This window comes from Bos javanicus, chromosome 20, assembly GCF_032452875.1.
Source record: "Bos javanicus breed banteng chromosome 20, ARS-OSU_banteng_1.0, whole genome shotgun sequence".
Taxonomy (NCBI): domain Eukaryota; kingdom Metazoa; phylum Chordata; class Mammalia; order Artiodactyla; family Bovidae; genus Bos; species Bos javanicus.
In genome coordinates, this window is record NC_083887.1 from 26,025,973 (window position 1) to 26,044,453 (window position 18,481).

Genomic DNA, 18,481 nt, shown 5'->3' on the forward strand with positions numbered 1-18,481 from the left:
TTCCGAATTTACTATCTGTGGCACTGGCACTTCCATACTTCTTACTGTCTGAGATTCCTTTTGCATTTATTTATATGTCTGTATCTACATCAGTATCTATTTTTCTTACCTCTATCTCCATCCAGCTGAAATATCCTGATGCCAAAGATGCAGATAAGTTTATATACCTCCAAGAAACCTAACACAAGACCTTATATACCATGGATGTTGAATATGGGTGTGCTGTTTTTAAAAAAATTTAGGACAATCAGATCAGATCAGATCAGATCAGATCAGTCGCTCAGTCGTGTCAGACTCTTCGGGACCCCATGAATCGCAGCACGCCAGGCCTCCCTGTCCATCACCAACTCCCGGAGTTCACTCAGACTCAGGTCCATCGAGTCAGTGATGCCATCCAGCCATCTCATCCTCTGTCGTCCCCTTCTCCTCTTGCCCCCAATCCCTCACACCATCAGAGTCTTTTCCAATGAGTCAACTCTTCACATGAGGTGCCCAAAGTACTGGAGTTTCAGCTTTAGCATCATTCCTTCCAAAGAAATCCCAGGGCTGATCTCCTTTAGAATGGACTGGTTGGATCTCCTTGCAGTCCAAGGGACTCTCAAGAGTCTTCTCCAACACCACAGTACAAAAGCATCAATTCTTCGGTGCTCAGCCTTCTTCACAGTCCAACTCTCACATCCATACATGACCACAGGAAAAACCATAGCCTTGACTAGATGAACCTTTGTTGGCAAAGTAATGTCTCTGCTTATGAATGTGCTATCTAGGTTGGTCATAACTTTCCTTCCAAGGAGTAAGCATCTTTTAATTTCATGGCTGCAGTCACCATCTGCAGTGATTTTGGAGCCCAGAAAAATAAAGTCTGACACTGTTTCCACTGTTTCATCTATTTCCCATGAAGTGATGGGACTGGATGCCATGATCTTCATTTTCTGAATGTTGAGCTTTAAGCCAACTTTTTCACTCTCCACTTTCATCAAGAGGCTTTTAGTTCCTCTTCACTTTCTGCCATAAGGGTGGTGTCATCTGCATATCTCAGGTTATTGATATTTCTCCCGGCAATCTTGATTCCAGCTTGTGTTTCTTCCAGTCCAGTGTTTCTCATGATGTACTCTGCATATAAGTTAAATAAACACAGTGACAATATACAGCCTTGACGTACTCCTTTTCCTATTTGGAACCAGTCTGTTGTTCCATGGCCAGTTCTAACTGTTGCTTCCTGACCTGCATACAAATTTCTCAGGAGGCAGATCAGGTGGTCTGGTATTCCCATCTCTTGAAGAATTTTCCACAGTTGTATTGTGATCCACACAGTCAAAGGCTTTGGCATAGTCAATAAAGCAGAAATAGATGTTTTTCTGGAACTCTCTTGCTTTTTCCATGATCCAGAGGATGTTGGCAATTTGATCTCTGGTTCCTCTGCCTTTTCTAAAACCAGCTTCAACATCTGGAAGTTCACGGTTCACATACTTTTGAAGCCTGGCTTAGAGAATTTTGAGCATTACTTTACTAGAGTGTGAGATGAATGCAATTGTGCGGTAGTTTGAGCATTCTTAGGCATTGCCTTTCTTTGGGATTGGAATGAAAACTGACCTTTTCCAGTCTTGTGGCCACTGCTGAGTTTTCCAAATTTGCTGGCATATTGAGTGCAGCACTTTCACAGCATCATCTTTCAGGATTTGGAATAGCTCAACTGGAATTCTGTCACTTCCACTAGCTTTGTTCGTAGTGATGCTTTCTAAGGCCCACTTGACTTCACATTCCAGGATGTCTGTCTCTAGGTCAGTGATCACACCATCGTGATTATCTGGGTCATGAAGATCTTTTTTGTACAGTTCTTCTGTGTATTCTTGCCATCTCTTCTTAATATCTTCTGCTTCTGTTAGGTCCATACCATTTCTGTCCTTTTTCGACAGAAATGTTCCTTTGGTATCTCTAATTTTCTTGAAGAGATCTCTAGTCTTTCCATTCTGTTGTTTTCCTCTATTTCTTGCATTGATTGCTGAAGAAGGCTTTCTTATCTCTTCTTGCTATTCTTTGGAACTCTGCATTCAGATGTTTATATCTTTCCTTTGCTCCTTTGCTTTTCGCTTCTCTTCTTTTCACAGCTATTTGTAAGGCCTCCAGACAGCCATTTTGCTTTTTTGCATTTCTTTTCCATGGGGATGGTCTTGATCCCTATCTCCTGTACAATGTCATGAAACTCATTCCATACAATATATAATTCAATTTACACAGGAAGAATATGAATGGATTAATTTAAAACAACAAGTTTGAAGCTTACCTGTTCTCCATTGAGTGTCTGGAGAATCCTGATGTCTCTGCCCTCCATTCTGTAGATGACAACCTGGCCTGTGTGATTGTACCTCGGCTGTCCAGCAATGTAGAGCACATCTCCAGGAGTAGTGGCAGAGCTTACTGTGTAACCTAACAAAAGAGAGATGCCAGATATACTTGCTGGCCCCTTAAGAGTCTGCATGGAATAAATCAAGATCTATTTTAAATGGCTGGGAGAATCATTTTTATATGTTTATATGGACATCTCTTTTTTTGAAAATAAATGTTTTCTTTAATGCAGGTAAATTTGTGCTGGTTAGAGCTGTTAGTTTGTTCCCTGATTATCTACCACAGTTGCTTCATTCTGAAATGTATTTTCCTCCAAACCTTAGATTTTCACTGTTAAAAGGCAAAAATGATATAACAATGACAGAAAAACACACATACATACATACACGTACACAACTCTAGTAATCTCAACCTACTCTTCGGTAATAAACCAGCTGTATTTCATTTGGATGCATGTGCTTATGCTATAGAAATTGATAATTTTATACAGTTGAAATCATAGTTAATGTAAACCTTTTCTGTATCATTGTCTAGGTTTTTAACTGTAATTTCAAGTGGCTGAAGCTTATTTATCTGAATTAAAGTAGAAATGCCTTGTGTTTAAACCTCAGGACCATTTCCTGATGAAATGGTGGAATTTACATGGTTTTTACTTTTTTGGCATAACACTTAAGTCTGCAAAGACATCTTTGAGCACTTACTTTTTTTCTTTCTTTTGGACTTTTTTGATGACAAATTTCAAGGAATAGATTACCAGATCAAATTTTTAATGGTTCTTATAACATCTGACAAATTGTTTTCAGAATATTTGTACTAATTCATTCCATGAACAGCCATTGGAGAGGGTAGTTTCACCAAAATTTCACAAACATTAGGTATATAATTATTTAAAATTGTGGGTGCTCTAATAAATGTTAAACAATATACCTTGCCATGATTTTAATTTTCATTTGTTTGATTAAAAGTGAGCTTGAATAACTATCTCTCATGTTTAATCATTCCTCTTTTTAATTGAGCTTTCATGCCCTTTAAAATTTTAAAGTCTTTAAGACTGATTATTATTAATTTTGAATGAAGAATTAGATTTATTGTTTGTATGTCTAGAGAACAGAGCTAAACAAATAGATAAAAATTACCATGTGCAGATTTCAACTCTACCAAAGGAAGAAATGTTCTAATAACCAGTGCTGGCCACCACTGGAGTAGAAGGCAGAGTATTTTTCCAAATGCCACAGAATAGCATTCCTTACTGAGAAAAAGATTATATTGATAATTTACTTACCAAGTATTTTACCATAAGATAATAGTTTCATTTTCTTCCAAAACGTTAAGAGAGAAACAGAGGTTTTGTACTCAAATATATTTATTTTTACAAATGCTAGGGGAACACAATTCCTCAGCCACATTTTCTTTTGTAAATACTTTTCTTACAATTTCATTGCTTCATCTTAGAGCTTTTTTTTTTTAAAAATTACTATACATAATAGACTGTATTCTTTTCCAGACATGTAATGTGTTATATTTTTGTTACTAACCACAATATTGCTTAGAAAATAAAAACTTTAGGGTAATGTTTATATAAAAATAAAATGGAAAAGAAAAATGTACAAAACAAAGGTTATTTTATTTCATGTAGGTCTCTTAGAAATATTAAGAAGGGAGTGGGGCGAGAGTGTTAGTACACATGGTTTTTGTTTTTTTTTTTTTGCAATTTCAGAGCTATGAATGCAAACTGGTAAAACAACCTTTAAAAAATAAGTTGAAAATTATGTTTGAGGCTGGAGTTTTTTATTATCTAGTTGACTTTGATGATGCACACTTGATAACTAAACTACTAGCTGAAACCTTCACAGGGCCAGTAACAACCCAGGCAGGTATTCCTGGCTGAAGCTTGGGCGTCTAAAAACAATAACAAGAAAGCAAGAAGGAGGACTCAGTGAAGTCTAATTTTAATGCAAGGAAAATCATTATAAAGATTTAAAAGTTTATACCACTTTCTGAAAAAGAAAGGCACAGAACTGAAGAGAAAGGAAAATTGATGACATAGCTCTGTGTGTGGATTTATGAAGAGTACATCCTGTCAGCTCTCATGATTCACTTCTTGGGAAAAGTGCTAGAATCAGGTGAGGTAACGGGAAACACAGGATCTGTCTTGATTTCATGTGTTTGCCTCACCTCTTTACCTTTCCTCTTGAATCAGTCTGGTGTGATTAGAAATCAGCAAACTGTGGGTTGGGGAAGCAGGGAACAGGATCTTGCCTGTATTTTCACCAGCAGGGCCACTTGCTCAGTGCATATTGGCAAAAGCCAGTTGCTGGGTTACAGAAAGATGGGTGCATAACTGTCCTGAGGGAGGGTCCATGGCTGGTTCCCGCTGCTTTCTGATCATTATTGGTTACTATAAGATTTTTTAATAGACTGTCTACCTCTTACTTACCTTCCTTCAGAATTTTCATAGTCTAACAACTTTCAATCCACACAGATTGGAAGAACACATTCAAACTCTTCTTAATGTGTAAGCCACACAAGGGAACATTTTGAAACCTTAATTTTAGATTTGGAATAATATTTGGGGGAAAAGCCATTTTTCTCCCTTGATCTCTTTCTGAGTGCTTTTCCATTTTGAAAGAAATCTTACATATATTAGACTTTATATCAGCAAAATATCTAAAGCACTAACCCGTGACTAAGCTAATAAAAAGATTTAAAAAAATCTTCAAAACAAACAAAAAATCATTTTATTACACTGTCAACAATATACCCCCAAATTTCCTTTTTTGGGCAGAGAGGAGTCATATATTATAAATATGTGGTCAGGAGTGAAGGTTCTCAATTTTTTTTGCTTGCAGCAGTATCTTTCAGTCTTGAATTCTCTAAGTCTGCTTTAAGCAAACCATTAACCCAAGGTTTTTGAGAATAATAGATTTAGAGTTCTTTAAGGTTTTTTATTTTTAAAAAATTTAATCATATAATCACTCAGAATACTAAAAATACTATAGTTTTATTTATCAAATAAAGTTATTATTTAATATATTATTAAATGTGGTGTTAATGTGTGAACTTCCTTAGAGTAGTGACAATGTCATTCACATCTTTGAGGATGTCAATATCTTTGTGCACAATATCTTTAATGTTGTAACTGTTCACTACTAATTAGTAGTAGTATTTGTATCAGCTACTCTTAGTAGCTATATAATATACTTGTATTAGTTTTCTATTGCTGCTGTAACAAATTACCACAAACTTGATGGCTTAACACATCACAATTTTATTATCTTATAGGTCAGAAATCAGCCCTAGGTCTCCCTGCGCTAAAATCATGGTGTTAGTAGGGCAGGGTTCCTTCAGATGCTACAGAGAAGAATCCATTTTCTTGCCCACTGTGGCTCCTAGAGACCACTCACATTCCTTGGCTTTTGGCACCCATTTTCCATTTTTAAAGCCAATAACATTAATCTCTCTGACCATTTTTCTATGGTTCTGTCTCTTCCTGTCCACATCCAGGAAAGCTTCTCTGATTTTAAAATCTCATGTGATGAGATTGGGGCCAACCAGGTATCCCAGGCTAATCTCTCATGTCAAGATCCTTAGCTTAATCACATCTGCAAAGTCCCTTTTGTCACACAAGATCTAAGTCTGGAGATTAGGACATGGACATCTTTGGGGTCTATATTCTGCCTATCATAATACTAATAAGAGGAATAATAATACAACAATAGACAACACCTATTGGGGGTCAACTCTCTGTCACAACACTAAGTACCTTACAGGGATTATTTATGCTCATATTCATAACAATGCAAATGTTATATACCTGTGTATGTAAACTATTTTTTATAAATAAGAAAATCAAGGCTTTGAGGAATAAATTAATTTGCCTAAAGTGATAACCAGGGGCAGAGTTAGAAAACAAAGTCAAGACGCCTATGACCTCAGAGTACCTCTGTACTGTCTGACTGCATACCTAGGGCCACAATCACTTCAAGTCACTTCAAGTATGATGGGATCAGCAGCTTTATAATTTTTATTTTCATGTGCATGATGTTCCGTCAAGTGGATTTACCGTTTACTTCACTATTCTCATATTTTTGAACATTTAGGATATGTCATTTTCCTCAATATTATAAGTAACAATACAGTGAAAACAACCATTCCCTTGGCATTCTTAAATAACTGATTTTCCCTTTAGGCTAGATCCTCAAAAGTGAAATTTCTAAGTCATTATGGTGTAAACATTTTTATGAGAACAAATGTTCTCCAATTCTTCTATCTAGGATGGAAAGAAACCTCATGTTAAACTGGTTCTAGATTTCAAGGTATTTTACATAGTAACAGAACAGTCTCAAAGATTCATAGGACACGAAGAGCCTTTAGAAACCATCTAACCTAACCTCCTGTCCTCTTTTTAGGTATTCTGTCCCATAGCTCCTATTATACCACTAGTGACTGGGTGGTTCTGTATTGTCTCTTATCCAAAACGATAAGCTTGATCAATGCAGGAATAAATTTCCCTTATTTACCTGTTACCCTTAATTTACAGCTGAGTATTTGACACACTGCAGGCACTTATTATTTGTAAGTGTTTTCTTGATCAGCCCAGAATCAGCATTTTGGTGTGGTGAAATGAACACTGGAATAAAAATTTAAAAACCTAGATTCCAGTTTCAGATTTGCCATAGTTAACTGTGATATAATATTTCTAGTATTCAGTTTCTTAACTTGGCAAATTAGATGTGTACCAATTGCTTTCTAAAATCTCTTTTAATGCTAAAACTGAATATGAATTTTAATACCAACCCCTTTATTTTACATCACAATCCTTCAAGTATTTAAAAGACATGCAGGGTACGCTGTTTTCTAACCACCATTTTTTTTCAGGTTTGGTGGGGAGAGGGATGGGTAGATGGGGATTGTTTTCAGATTTATAGTCTTTAGATAATTTTTTACTGGTGATTCTAGTTCAGCATTTTCTTTTATAATGTGTGATGCTTAGGACAAAGCTTAGAGTATTCTAGCTGCTCTCTGACTAAGGCAGAATGAAATAGGACATTTATGAGAAATAGACTAGACTTCTGTTAGTGCAGTTCAACAACGTGTCTTAAGGGGATTTAGCGCTCACATTATACCTGCTGCTAACTGTTATATATTTTTAATTACCAAAACTCCTCAGACTCTTTATTCTTCTTAAATTCTGTTGCCTCTATAGCTTTAATACATGCCCTCAAATAAAAAGATGTACAGATGTGCCAGTAAAGAGAGAAGAGAAATGCTCCCCCGATATTTGTTAAGTGAATAGAGAGAGCTGGGAAACCATATCCTGAGGGTCCTATCCATCCTGTGCGTGTGTGTTAGTCACTCAGTCATGTCCGACTCTTTGGGACCCCCATGGACTGCAGCCCACCAAGCTCCTTTGTCCATGAATTCTCCAGGCAAGTATATTGGAGTGGGTAGCCATTGCCTTCTCCAGGGGATCTTCCCAACCCAGGGATCAAATCTGGGTCAGGAGATTGCCTGCACTGCAGGCAGATTCTGTACCATCTGAGCCACCAGGGAAGCCCTTCCATCCTAGGCCCTCCCTAGGCTTACTGAGATGGACCAGTGATGGAAGGGTCCCCTGGTGTCCCCCAGACAGCTCCCAGCCTGGCACAAATTCAGAATAAAGTGACACCAGACATGTACCTCCTCATTCTAGGCAAGTCTTTGGGAAATCATTACATTACTGGGCTTCAGTTCCATATGTATCTGATTGTCAGCAAAGGTATTAAAGAAGAAGTCATATGACATAACAAGTGAAATGTTTACCTTCCAAAATTAGGACCCATAGAGAGAAACTAATGATAAAAAATATTTAAGAGAATATGGGAGTCTGGGCTTCAGGGTAGCCTGAGTCAAGTTTTCTTTTTCTACCTTTGCTTCCTGTTCACTGGGTCTGAAGCATTTGGTGACATTAACGAGAATACCAGACACAGAGAGATCTCAAAAAGAGTGAATTTCAGCCCAAATCCCTCCCTGTGTAGACAGTCCTTCTGAGAAAGGCCCCTCATATTCTATTATTTTTACTAAGGTTACTCAGAGGCCTGGAAACTCTCATGGGTCCTATAAAATATCTAACTTGTAGAAGTGATCTCTTTTACAAAGTCTGCCTATCTAAGTAAATAATGCTAAAAATTAAAAAAAACACAAAACTTTTCTTAGAAACCAACTTTCTATCAATTACATCCAAACTTTACCTAAATAAGAAGCAAGAGGTTCATTCTTCTTTGTGGACTCAACATTAAAGGTTGTGTTCTGGGGAATTACGCTTTGATCAGCCTTCTGCATGACAACTGTTCCATTCCAATCATAGGCTCCTACTGCTCCAAGCATGATCCAGTCCTGATATCCAAATAGAGAAAACAATGATATTTAACAAAAATAGTAGTGTAAACACGTACATAGCATTAATAGTATGATAAGTACTGTTCAAAGAGCTTTACATATATTAAACCATAAAATCGTCCCCAAAGCCCACTGGGCTAGATTCCATTATTACCACCCCCATTCTACAGAAGAGGAAACTGAGGCAGAATAAGGAAATTTCCCTAGGTTATACACTACAATTGCACCCTGAAATGTCAATATTCCTGTGCAGGGACCATGGAATTAGCACCTTTTCTTCCATCTACTATAAAGAATGTATTTTCTAATCTTGTCTTTTTGCTTTATGGCTGTTAAGAATTCTGGGTCTTGAACATGGACTTCTAGTAAGACCCTTGAATACTTTGACACTGAGAAAAGATACATATATTTAGCAAATACGTTAAATTAAATATTTTATTTAGTTAGATGTATAATTACAGAAGGAAGACCTCAAGCTGATTCATGATTATCAGTACAGTGTAGTGAGCTGTGGGTGTGATAACATGTTTTCCTAATAAGCCTGTGAAATGCTGTTTCCTTTTTTTAAAAAGATTATGACAACTAATAACATTATTTTTTTCCTATTAAGAGTTTTCTTTTCCATGTCCATTTTTAAAGTCTTTATTGAATTTGTTATGAGGTCGCTTCTGTTTTATGTTTTGGTTTTTTGGGTGTGAGGCATGTGAGATCTTCTTGACCAAGGATCAAATCCATACTCCCTGCACTGGAAGGCAAAGTCTTAACCATTGGCCCGCCAGGGAAGTCCCCTCTTTCCCATTTGGATTATAAACTACATGGTCTGAATAACTGCTCATGTCATGAACTGCAACTTGCATCTGTAATGCTAATGTCTCAGTGTTGACTTTGAGAAAGGAAACCTAAAAAAAAAAGACGTTTTCTACCAAGTGGTCAATGTACCTGTGAATAATGAGCACTGAAGCCAGTCTGAGACATTTCCATCTCAAAAGATGCTGCCGATTGGTCCACTGTCGCTGTAACAGAGGAAGAGAGTCGCCTTTAGCACACTACTCATTTGCAGAAGACAGAGACCTAGTACCATCTGTGGTTTTGATCAACCAGAACTTCTAGCATCTTTAGAGCATTTCCAGTGCAAAGATTTCTCAACCCCAAAATTCCTAGGCAGGGCTGGGTAGAGGACCGAGAGGGTTAGCATAAGGGCTGTGTCTCACATTCCTGACAGTTTCCCCACCCTTGTTGGAGGGGCTAAGAGGTCTCCAGTCATGCTTCTGTTCTTGTACTCTGTCTATGTTGGAGCCTATGGAGCTTGGGATCAACATGGTTGAAAGCTCTGTATCATGCCCTCATGCCCTGGGTATCCTCCTGCGATGAGGCTAAACTTATTAAAATGTCAGAGGGCCAATAACATTTGATTCACATATTTAAAGAGGTTTCTTGATTCTACCAGCCTCATTGTATTTCCTGTGGTATATCCTCTCAGAATTCCACTGTTTGATAAGGGGTTTAGGGACTCTGGTTTGTATTTGTCCTGATGTCTGACTGTGGGTGTCACTCACAAATCAGGAGGAGTCTTTCTGACAGGACTCCAGGCCACATGCCATTCAACCACACATTTTTTTAAAGATCCTGTACCCATTTTGAAGCTCATTACCGAAACACAGAAACAATCCAGAGCATTCTTTGGGAGTGTGCTGCTCTCAAAGTATTCACCAAGCCAAAGCCACACCCTCCTAAGGGGATTAAGGGAATGCTGATTTATTTGCTTTCAGGAGGGAATTACGGGTTTATTTGGCCTTGCTGATAAGTTAAAAATAGCACATAATTCTTTAAAAGTCGATCTACTCTTTCACTGAGGTATGAGAGCAATCCAATTTGTGAACTCAAACTTACTTACTAGTTATTTTACCTGTATAAAGTTGTTAACAGATACATCAGTAATTGCCTTTTAAAGGACTAGATTAAACGGAGAAATCAATCAAGAATTCAACTATGTCATTTTACTCTCACATACAAATTGTCCTCTAATTTAAATGACTAAAATGCATTTTAACTTTAATTTGAAACTTTATTTTGGTTTCACAATGGGGTAAGATGCTTTACAATTTATCTCTGCAAGATCAAAGAATGAAGTAGTGGGGACCTACATATTTCCAGCACCTTCCCCTGCTGCTGCTCTGTTTACAACTGAGAACAGACAGAAGGAAGTTCTGTGGAATTCTGCCTGCTCAGGCTTCATCCTGGTGAAGCACATCATGCATCCTTGAACTTCTTGTTGTCAACTTCTCCCTGGACTTGCTCATGGGCTTTTTCCAAGGGCTTGATGGGAAAAGGGGACATTAGTTTACCCATTTTATTGGGCAAAAGCTGGTGTGTTCACCTCACTAGGAGGCACTGTCCTTTGGGCAAGCATGATTTTCACACTTGCTGCTATTTGCCATCTAAAGATAAATGTTGATAGGAAATGGAGATTTCCCAAGTAACAAGGAAAGGTAGCCCTTTCGGATCTCATTATGAAAAAAATCAGAAATAAACTAGTAAAAACACTGCTTTTGGTTAGCCCTGAAAGTATAATGATAAAGATATGGGAGACATTTTTAAACCTGAGGAGTTCCTTATAAGATGATTTCTTTTTTAAATATGGAGGTACTTCTTGGAGTACATAGCTGCTCCAATGTATAATCTTTATCTCATGGTGTGGTTAGGTTAGAAAGTACCTGAAAATGTCATTTAAAGCAGATGAATCGCTCCTCCATCCAATACCTCATATAGGCTTCATTCCTACACATCTTAGGTTATATTTACTTACTTAAGATGAGATTTAGAAATGTATTATAACTGTATTATGTATTTAGACTGTATTATGCTCAACTAAGTAATTTTTCTTTTAAATGATTCTTTCAGATTGTTTTTATTATACCTGGTCCATGTTATTAAAAACTGAACATGCACAAGGACTTGGAAAACCCAATATAGTTCCTTAAGGCCAGCCAAAGTCATAATCCAGCATATTAGTAAATGATACTTGGCTAGCTGTTGTGACACCAAGGCCACTTAAAAGTGACTTGTACACAAAACACAGGAGAGCCAAGTTCATTAGAAGCAGCTGTGACTTTAGACTAATAAGGTGAGTGTTCTGTTTCTAAAGGCACAGGGTAAAGAAGCCAGGGCAGAAGGAAACCAGAAAAATTCAGTCTGGGTGGGCTGTAGATCCCCATCATCTCTGAAACAAACTTCTTCCTTATTGGTTGCAGTCCAGTCATGAAATCGACAGGGTGAGTCATAATCACATTTTTTTTTAATTGAAAGATAACAGAGTAGAATGGAAGTGATGAAACTATCAGAGTGCAACACATATAATAAGGGTTTTGGGGGAAATTTTTTTTATATGTATACATATGTGTGCACTGGGTCACTAAGCAAAATGTATTGATTTTCATGAGTCACTATCAAAAAAACTTTGAAAGCCATTACTCTAAACCATTTTCTTTCCTTTCACTACTTTTAAATATTCTCTGTCTGTCACTTTTCCCAGCCACTTAATGCTCAGTTAAAACGGTCTACAATTTTTCAGTGATGTCTCTTTCTCATTTTGTCTTTCTATTTCCCATTATCAGGTTATATCAGGGAGATGGAGAAGGTGCTTGTAAGTTTCTGTGTTTAAGGTAAGAAACAACAGTCCTCAGCATGGCCTGTCCTCACAAGGACAGAGTCAATAGGATTCAGACAGAGCAGAACAGCAGAACGGTTTGGAGGTTTCTCATCCTAGGTTGAGAAACAAAGACATGTTCTCTGACTCTCCAGATCATCAGAGAATGTGAACAAGAGACTTTTTCAGTGTGCCTGGCATAACAATTCTGAAGACTTTTTTTTTTTCCCCCTCAGGGAAGATCTAGTTCCAAAATCATTTGTTCCTTGATGTCTCTACCTCAGGCAGAGGAGGGAATGCCATGAGTTGTTATTCCCAATAGCCAGTTGCTATTGAAAAATCAAAGAAAAAATTTACAAAGAAGTAGCATGACTCAGACAAATATAGTGAACCAATATTTTGCTGCCATGGGTCTTGAGGCAGAGCTCCATGAAGACCTTTCAAAAGGGCAAGGAGCAAAACAGAAAATAAATGAATGAAGGAGATGTTGTATAAGAACTGTCCCACAGAAGCCCAAAATGAGAAATAAAAACGTGAGCTAGTGTCTCCATTTTCTAAACTTGTGTCACAGGAAAGGAATAAAACACACGGGCACATTTTTGTTTTTGCGTATCTGTTGGACTATTGCCTTCATCGGGCCCTCACATCAGTACTGCCATGTCCTTACAAAGAGAGCTGCCAGCAGACAGAGTGCTACAGGACAGATTTATAGAAAAAGGGCATTGTTCCATGGTGGCTGCTGTACACAGTAAAAACACATCAGCCATGTGGTAAAAACAAACACAAAAACCCATTGAGTTTGAATTGCAGACAGAACATTCAGGCTTATGAGGAAAAGTCATACCTTCCAGGGCGAAGATTCTTTCTCCCAGAGCTTCAACAATAGTGACTAATGCCAATTCATCAGAGACATTGAAGAAATGCTTTTCAGTGGGTTCACTTGCTATTGATTTTATTTCCTCCACAAATTTTTCAGTGCTCAAATTTCCTCGGTTATAGCTGCCAAGAATCTAAGTCATCAAAAACAGCAAGAATATCTTTTAAATTCTAGATGTTAAACAAGAATCTCAAGCATTTTGTCAATAAGCAAGGCAGTATATGTTAGCATATAGTTCCTTGTTGTTTAGTAGCTAAGTTGTGTCTAAATCTTTTGTGACCCCATGGATGGTAGCACTCCAGGTTCCTCTGTCCTTGGGGTTTTCCAGGCAAGAAAACTGGAGTGGGTTGCCATTCCCTTCTTCAGGGGATCTTCCTGATCCAGGGACTCTTTACTGTTGATCCACCAGGGAAGCTCATATAGTACTGTGGCATAATGCAATTTTTATGTACTTCCACATTCCTATAAGGGTAATTTTCAGAATCTGTAGATTCTTTAATATTAACTGTTTTATATTAATTCTCTAATATATACTGTAATTGCTGTAGAAAAATATAAAGGGTAATCCTGTACCCTTCCAAAGTTTCTTCTCTGCCATTCCTGTGTCCCTCTTTATTAACAGCTATATCTTTAAAAGTAATGTTACAGTTTCTGAGTATGTCTGATATTATTCCAGTCAGTGACATCACCATTTGCTGGCAAAAGCTAACAGCCAGTGAATTGCTTGATCTCAAACAGGCAGTACTTCCTGAAACTCTTACCAAGGGGAAGTCAGACATGTATATTTTTTAAACAGATGTTGGACTAAGTAGTAATCTAACTTGGCAATCTAGAAAATAAACAATTGGGACATTCCTGTTTGAAACAAAATGCTTAAGACAGAAACATTCTTTTTAACAGAGAAGAGACAGAGGCAGGAATTATCTGCTATCAGTTCAGTTCAGTTGCTCAGTTGTGTCTGACTCTTTGCAACCCCATGAATCGCAGTACGCCAGGCCTCCCTGTCCATCACCAACTCCCGGAGTTCACTCAAACTCAAGTCCATCGAGTCGGTGATGCCATCCAGCCATCTCATTCTCTGTCGTCCCCTTCTCCTCCTGCCCCCAATCCCCCCAGCATCAGAGTCTTTTCCAATGAGTCAACTCTTCGCATGAGGTGGCCAAAGGACTGGAGTTTCAGCTTTAGCATCATTCCTTCCAAAGAACACCCAGGACTGATCTCCTTTAGAATGGACTGGTTGGATCTCCTTGCAGTCCAAGGGACTCTCAAGAGTCTTCTCCAACACCACAGTTCAAAAGCATCAATTCTTCGGCACTCAGCTTTCTTCATAGTATAACTCTCACATCCATACACGACTACTGGAAAAACCATAGCCTTGACTAGACGAACCTTTGTTGGCAAAGTAATGTCTCTGCTTTTGAATATGCTATTTAGGTTGGTCATAACTTTCCTTCCAAGGAGTGTCTTTTAATTTCACAGCTGCAGTCACCATCTGCAGTGATTTTGGAGTTCCCCAAAATAAAGTCTGACACTGTTTCCACTGGTTCCCCATCTATTTCCCATGAAGTGATGGGACCGGATGCCATGATCTTAGTTTTCTGCATGCTGTGCTTTAAGCCAAATATTTCACTCTCCTCTTTCACTTTCATCAAGAGGCTTTTTAGTTCCTCTTCACTTTCTGCCATCAGGGTGGTGTCGTCTGCATATCTGAGGTTATTGATATTTCTCCCGGTAATCTTGATTCCAGCTTGTGCTTCTTCTAGCCCAGTGTTTCTCATGATGTACTCTGCATAGAAGTTAAATAAACAGGGTGACAATATACAGCCTTGACGTACTCCTTTTCCTATTTGGAACCAGTCTGTTGTTCCATGTCCAGTTCTAACTGTTGCTTCCCGACCTGCATATAGGTTTCTCAAGAGGCAGGTCAGGTGGTCTTGTATTCCCATCTCTTTCAGAATTTTCCACAGTTTCTTGTGATCCACACAGTGAAAGGCTTTGGCATAGTCAATAAAGCAGAAATAGATGTTTTTCTGGAACTCTCTTGCTTTTTCCATGATCCAGCGGATGTTGGCAATTTGATCTCTAGTTCCTCTAGTTAACTGTAATTATTTAGATTTTCTATCAGGTTTTCTCAAACATTTAGTTTTAAATTTTTTAAAGTAAGGTTTATTGAGATATAGTTTATATACAATAAAAATCACCCTCTTTTGATGTACAGTTCTATGAATTTTGACAAACCTAAACAGTTGTGTTCCTACCACACTGAGATTGGACTATTTCCATCACTCCAGTTGCCTCTTGCCCCTGTGTAGTCAGTCTCCTCTTCTTTCTAACTCTGTGCAAACACTGATCAATTTTCTGTCCTTACAGCTTTGGTTTTTCTAGAATGTTAATGGTAAGGAATCAAATAGTATGTTGCCTTTTGTGTCTGGTTTCTTTCATTTTGCATAAAGCTTTCGAGAGTCATCCATGTAATCACATGTATTCAGTCCTTCTGATTGTTGAGTAGGACTCTACTGTCTAGATATACAAGTCATTTGTTGAGGACATCTGGGTTGTTTTCAGTTTCAAGTAATTATGAATAAAGCTGCTCTAAGTATTTGTGCTTAGAAATACTATCTGTTTTCTTTTTTCTTGAGTAAAGACCTAGGGATGAAGGTGCTGTGTTCTATGATAAAAGTATATTTAACTTTATAAGAAACTGCCAAAATATTTACCAGAACAACTGTTCCATTTTTCCATTTCACCTTTCCCACCAATAACATGTGAGAGACTCAGTTGCTTTGCATCCATGACAATTCTTGGTATTACCAAGTTGTTTCCTTTCTTCCAGTTTTAGCAATTCTATTGGTGTGTAGGGGCTTCCTTGATGGCTCAGTAGTAAAGAATCTGCCTCCTACTGCAGGCAAAGCTGGCTTGATCCCTTGGTTGGGAAGATCCCCTGGAGAAGGAAATGGCAACCCACTCCAGTATTCTTGACTGGCAAATCCCATGGAAGAGGAGCCTGGAGTGCTACTGTCCATGGAGTCACCAAGAGCATCAGACAGGACTTAACAACTCAACAACAACAATATGTGGATGAACACAACTGTCAGAACTCATCAGATTGTTTACTTTGTGCACAGAATTCACACTGAAGTTTTGCATTGTATGTGCTTCATCAGTTTTGAAAAATGTAATGATCTATAATGTCATGCAATAATATGGATGAATCTTTACAATTTAATATTCAGGTTTAAAAGTTTTGAAATATTGTATGTTTTAGCTTTTATAAAGTTAAAAACAAGAAAGCCTTTTTCAAATTAATTTTTTCCAGATATGCACAGTTACCAAAGACCATTTAGAAAAAAAAGATCAAGAGATAGTCAGTATAGGATTTGGGCTGATGGTTACCAGGTGGAGGAAGGCAGGTGATGAATGTGATAAGGCAGGTGGTAAGTTGTCAGAAGACCAAACTAGCTCTTGGTTTGGGTAGTAATTCATGGTTATTACAATGTTATTAAAATAAGTATGCAGATACAATTATAGACACAGAAACAAAGAAAGTGGGCCATGCTTTGACAATGATGAGAATGTCTCCTGAACCAAAGTTCATGATTCATTCAGTTCTTTGCTCCTGAAATCCAAAACGCAAAGGTAACACTCATGAGCTCTGTGCTATTGCTTGATTATTATTATTATTTTTAGAATATCTGACTCCTTGGGGAGAAGAAGAATTATGACCTTAATGACCAGGAAGTTACCAAAGGTTTCTAGCTTCACTTTATCTTTAAACAGTAGACATGGATTTGTCTGGCATCATTAACAACAGAGACCTCCATGGTGCTTCCAAAGTCCTGTTGCAGAGAAGAGTTGAGTCTCCAACTACAATTCGGCATCGAAGACTGGGTTGATCTTGGACATGTAGGCAGGTGGGCACAGGTGGAAGCATCCGTGCTGGCTACCCGGCCCCTGCCTCCCCTCCTCTGAACACATGGCTCCCCCACCTCTCCTCAGCCACCTGCTCTCAGCTTCCATATACATTTCCTTACTGTTAGGTTTAGAATGTTAGATTTGAAAACTGACTTTGATTAAGATAGGTATAGCTTTTCACTCGTAGAAGGAAAATAACTACAATGATTGTTTTAAGTGTTGTTGTTTATGATCTTCGACATACTTGTTATTTGTATCATAAATAACCGTTTAGATCAACAACTGAATCGCTCTGCTGCTGCTAAGTCGCTTCAGTCGTGTCCGACTCTGTGCGGCCCCATAGATGGCAGCCCACCAGGCTCTGTTGTCCCTGGGATTCTCCAGGCAAGAACACTGGAGTGAGTTGTCATTTCCTTCTCCAATGCATGAAAATGAAAAGTGAAAGTGAAGTCGCTCAGTCGCGTCCGACTCTTCACAACCCCATGGACTGCAGCCTACCAGGCTCCTCCGTCCATGGGATTTTCCAGGCAAGAGCACTGGAGTGGGGTGCCACTGCACCCTAAATGTTAATGTGAGAAAAGGAGTTGGGTACCAAGTAGGCAGGCAGGCAGTGCATCATCTCAAATTTTCCTTCCTAGTGAGAAGGGGGTAGGGGCTTTATTGCTGCTTCTGGTCGGGGCAGGGGCCCATGCTGGAGGGCCCCAGAGGGAGTACTACACATCTGTACCTGGAGGGCTTCCTGCGCTCCAGGACCACCAGAGCATTTCTCCAGTTCCCTTGTCAGTTACCCACCTCCTACACCTGTAAAATGTCCTTGGAGGCAAAATGCCTTACTGTCTGTGACTAACTCTGAGCTGCTTTGAGTAAAGCACACTATTTAGGAAAACCAGAGCTAGCTCTAAGGTAAATGGGCACATTACGTGTGCAGCTTTTTTGACTTTTGAAATTATTCTTGACTAGTATGCCCAGATTTACAGAGGAGCTTTCAAATCGCACCAGAACACAAAAACTTAGCTCCTGTTAATTTGGCTGAAGAGCACATGCCAAACATCAGAAGTGGTCTACGTTTTAACAGAGACACTAGTGCTTTTCCCATTTTGGGGTGCTTGACGGGTAAGAGAATGAAATGGGAACGGTAGTAGAGAGTTGGTCAAATGCTCTTCCTGCAGGTGGGTGTCTCACCACAGCTGGGCGTACATGCCCCAGGTAAGATGGCAAAGGCAGAGTCTCTGAGGTCCAGAGTATTTATTACATCCAAGGTGTGGCTTTCAGGATCTCTGGCCCTTGCTCAACACCTCATTCCCCACTTGGTCTTCTCTGGG

General features: G+C 38.6%; 1 protein-coding gene across 2 annotated transcripts in view; it reads right to left on the reverse strand.

The window, feature by feature from the left end:
• Positions 1 to 18,481, reverse strand: part of ITGA1 (integrin subunit alpha 1) — a 181,440-nt gene that overhangs the window by 52,823 nt on the left and 110,136 nt on the right. For both annotated transcript variants that reach the window (XM_061393555.1, XM_061393556.1), the window contains exons 9-12: positions 13,215 to 13,380; positions 9,664 to 9,737; positions 8,577 to 8,721; positions 2,285 to 2,427 (exon numbers count right to left, since the gene is read on the reverse strand). In XM_061393555.1, the coding sequence (XP_061249539.1) occupies positions 2,285 to 2,427; positions 8,577 to 8,721; positions 9,664 to 9,737; positions 13,215 to 13,380 (528 nt within the window). The remainder of the gene's footprint in view (positions 1 to 2,284; positions 2,428 to 8,576; positions 8,722 to 9,663; positions 9,738 to 13,214; positions 13,381 to 18,481) is intronic.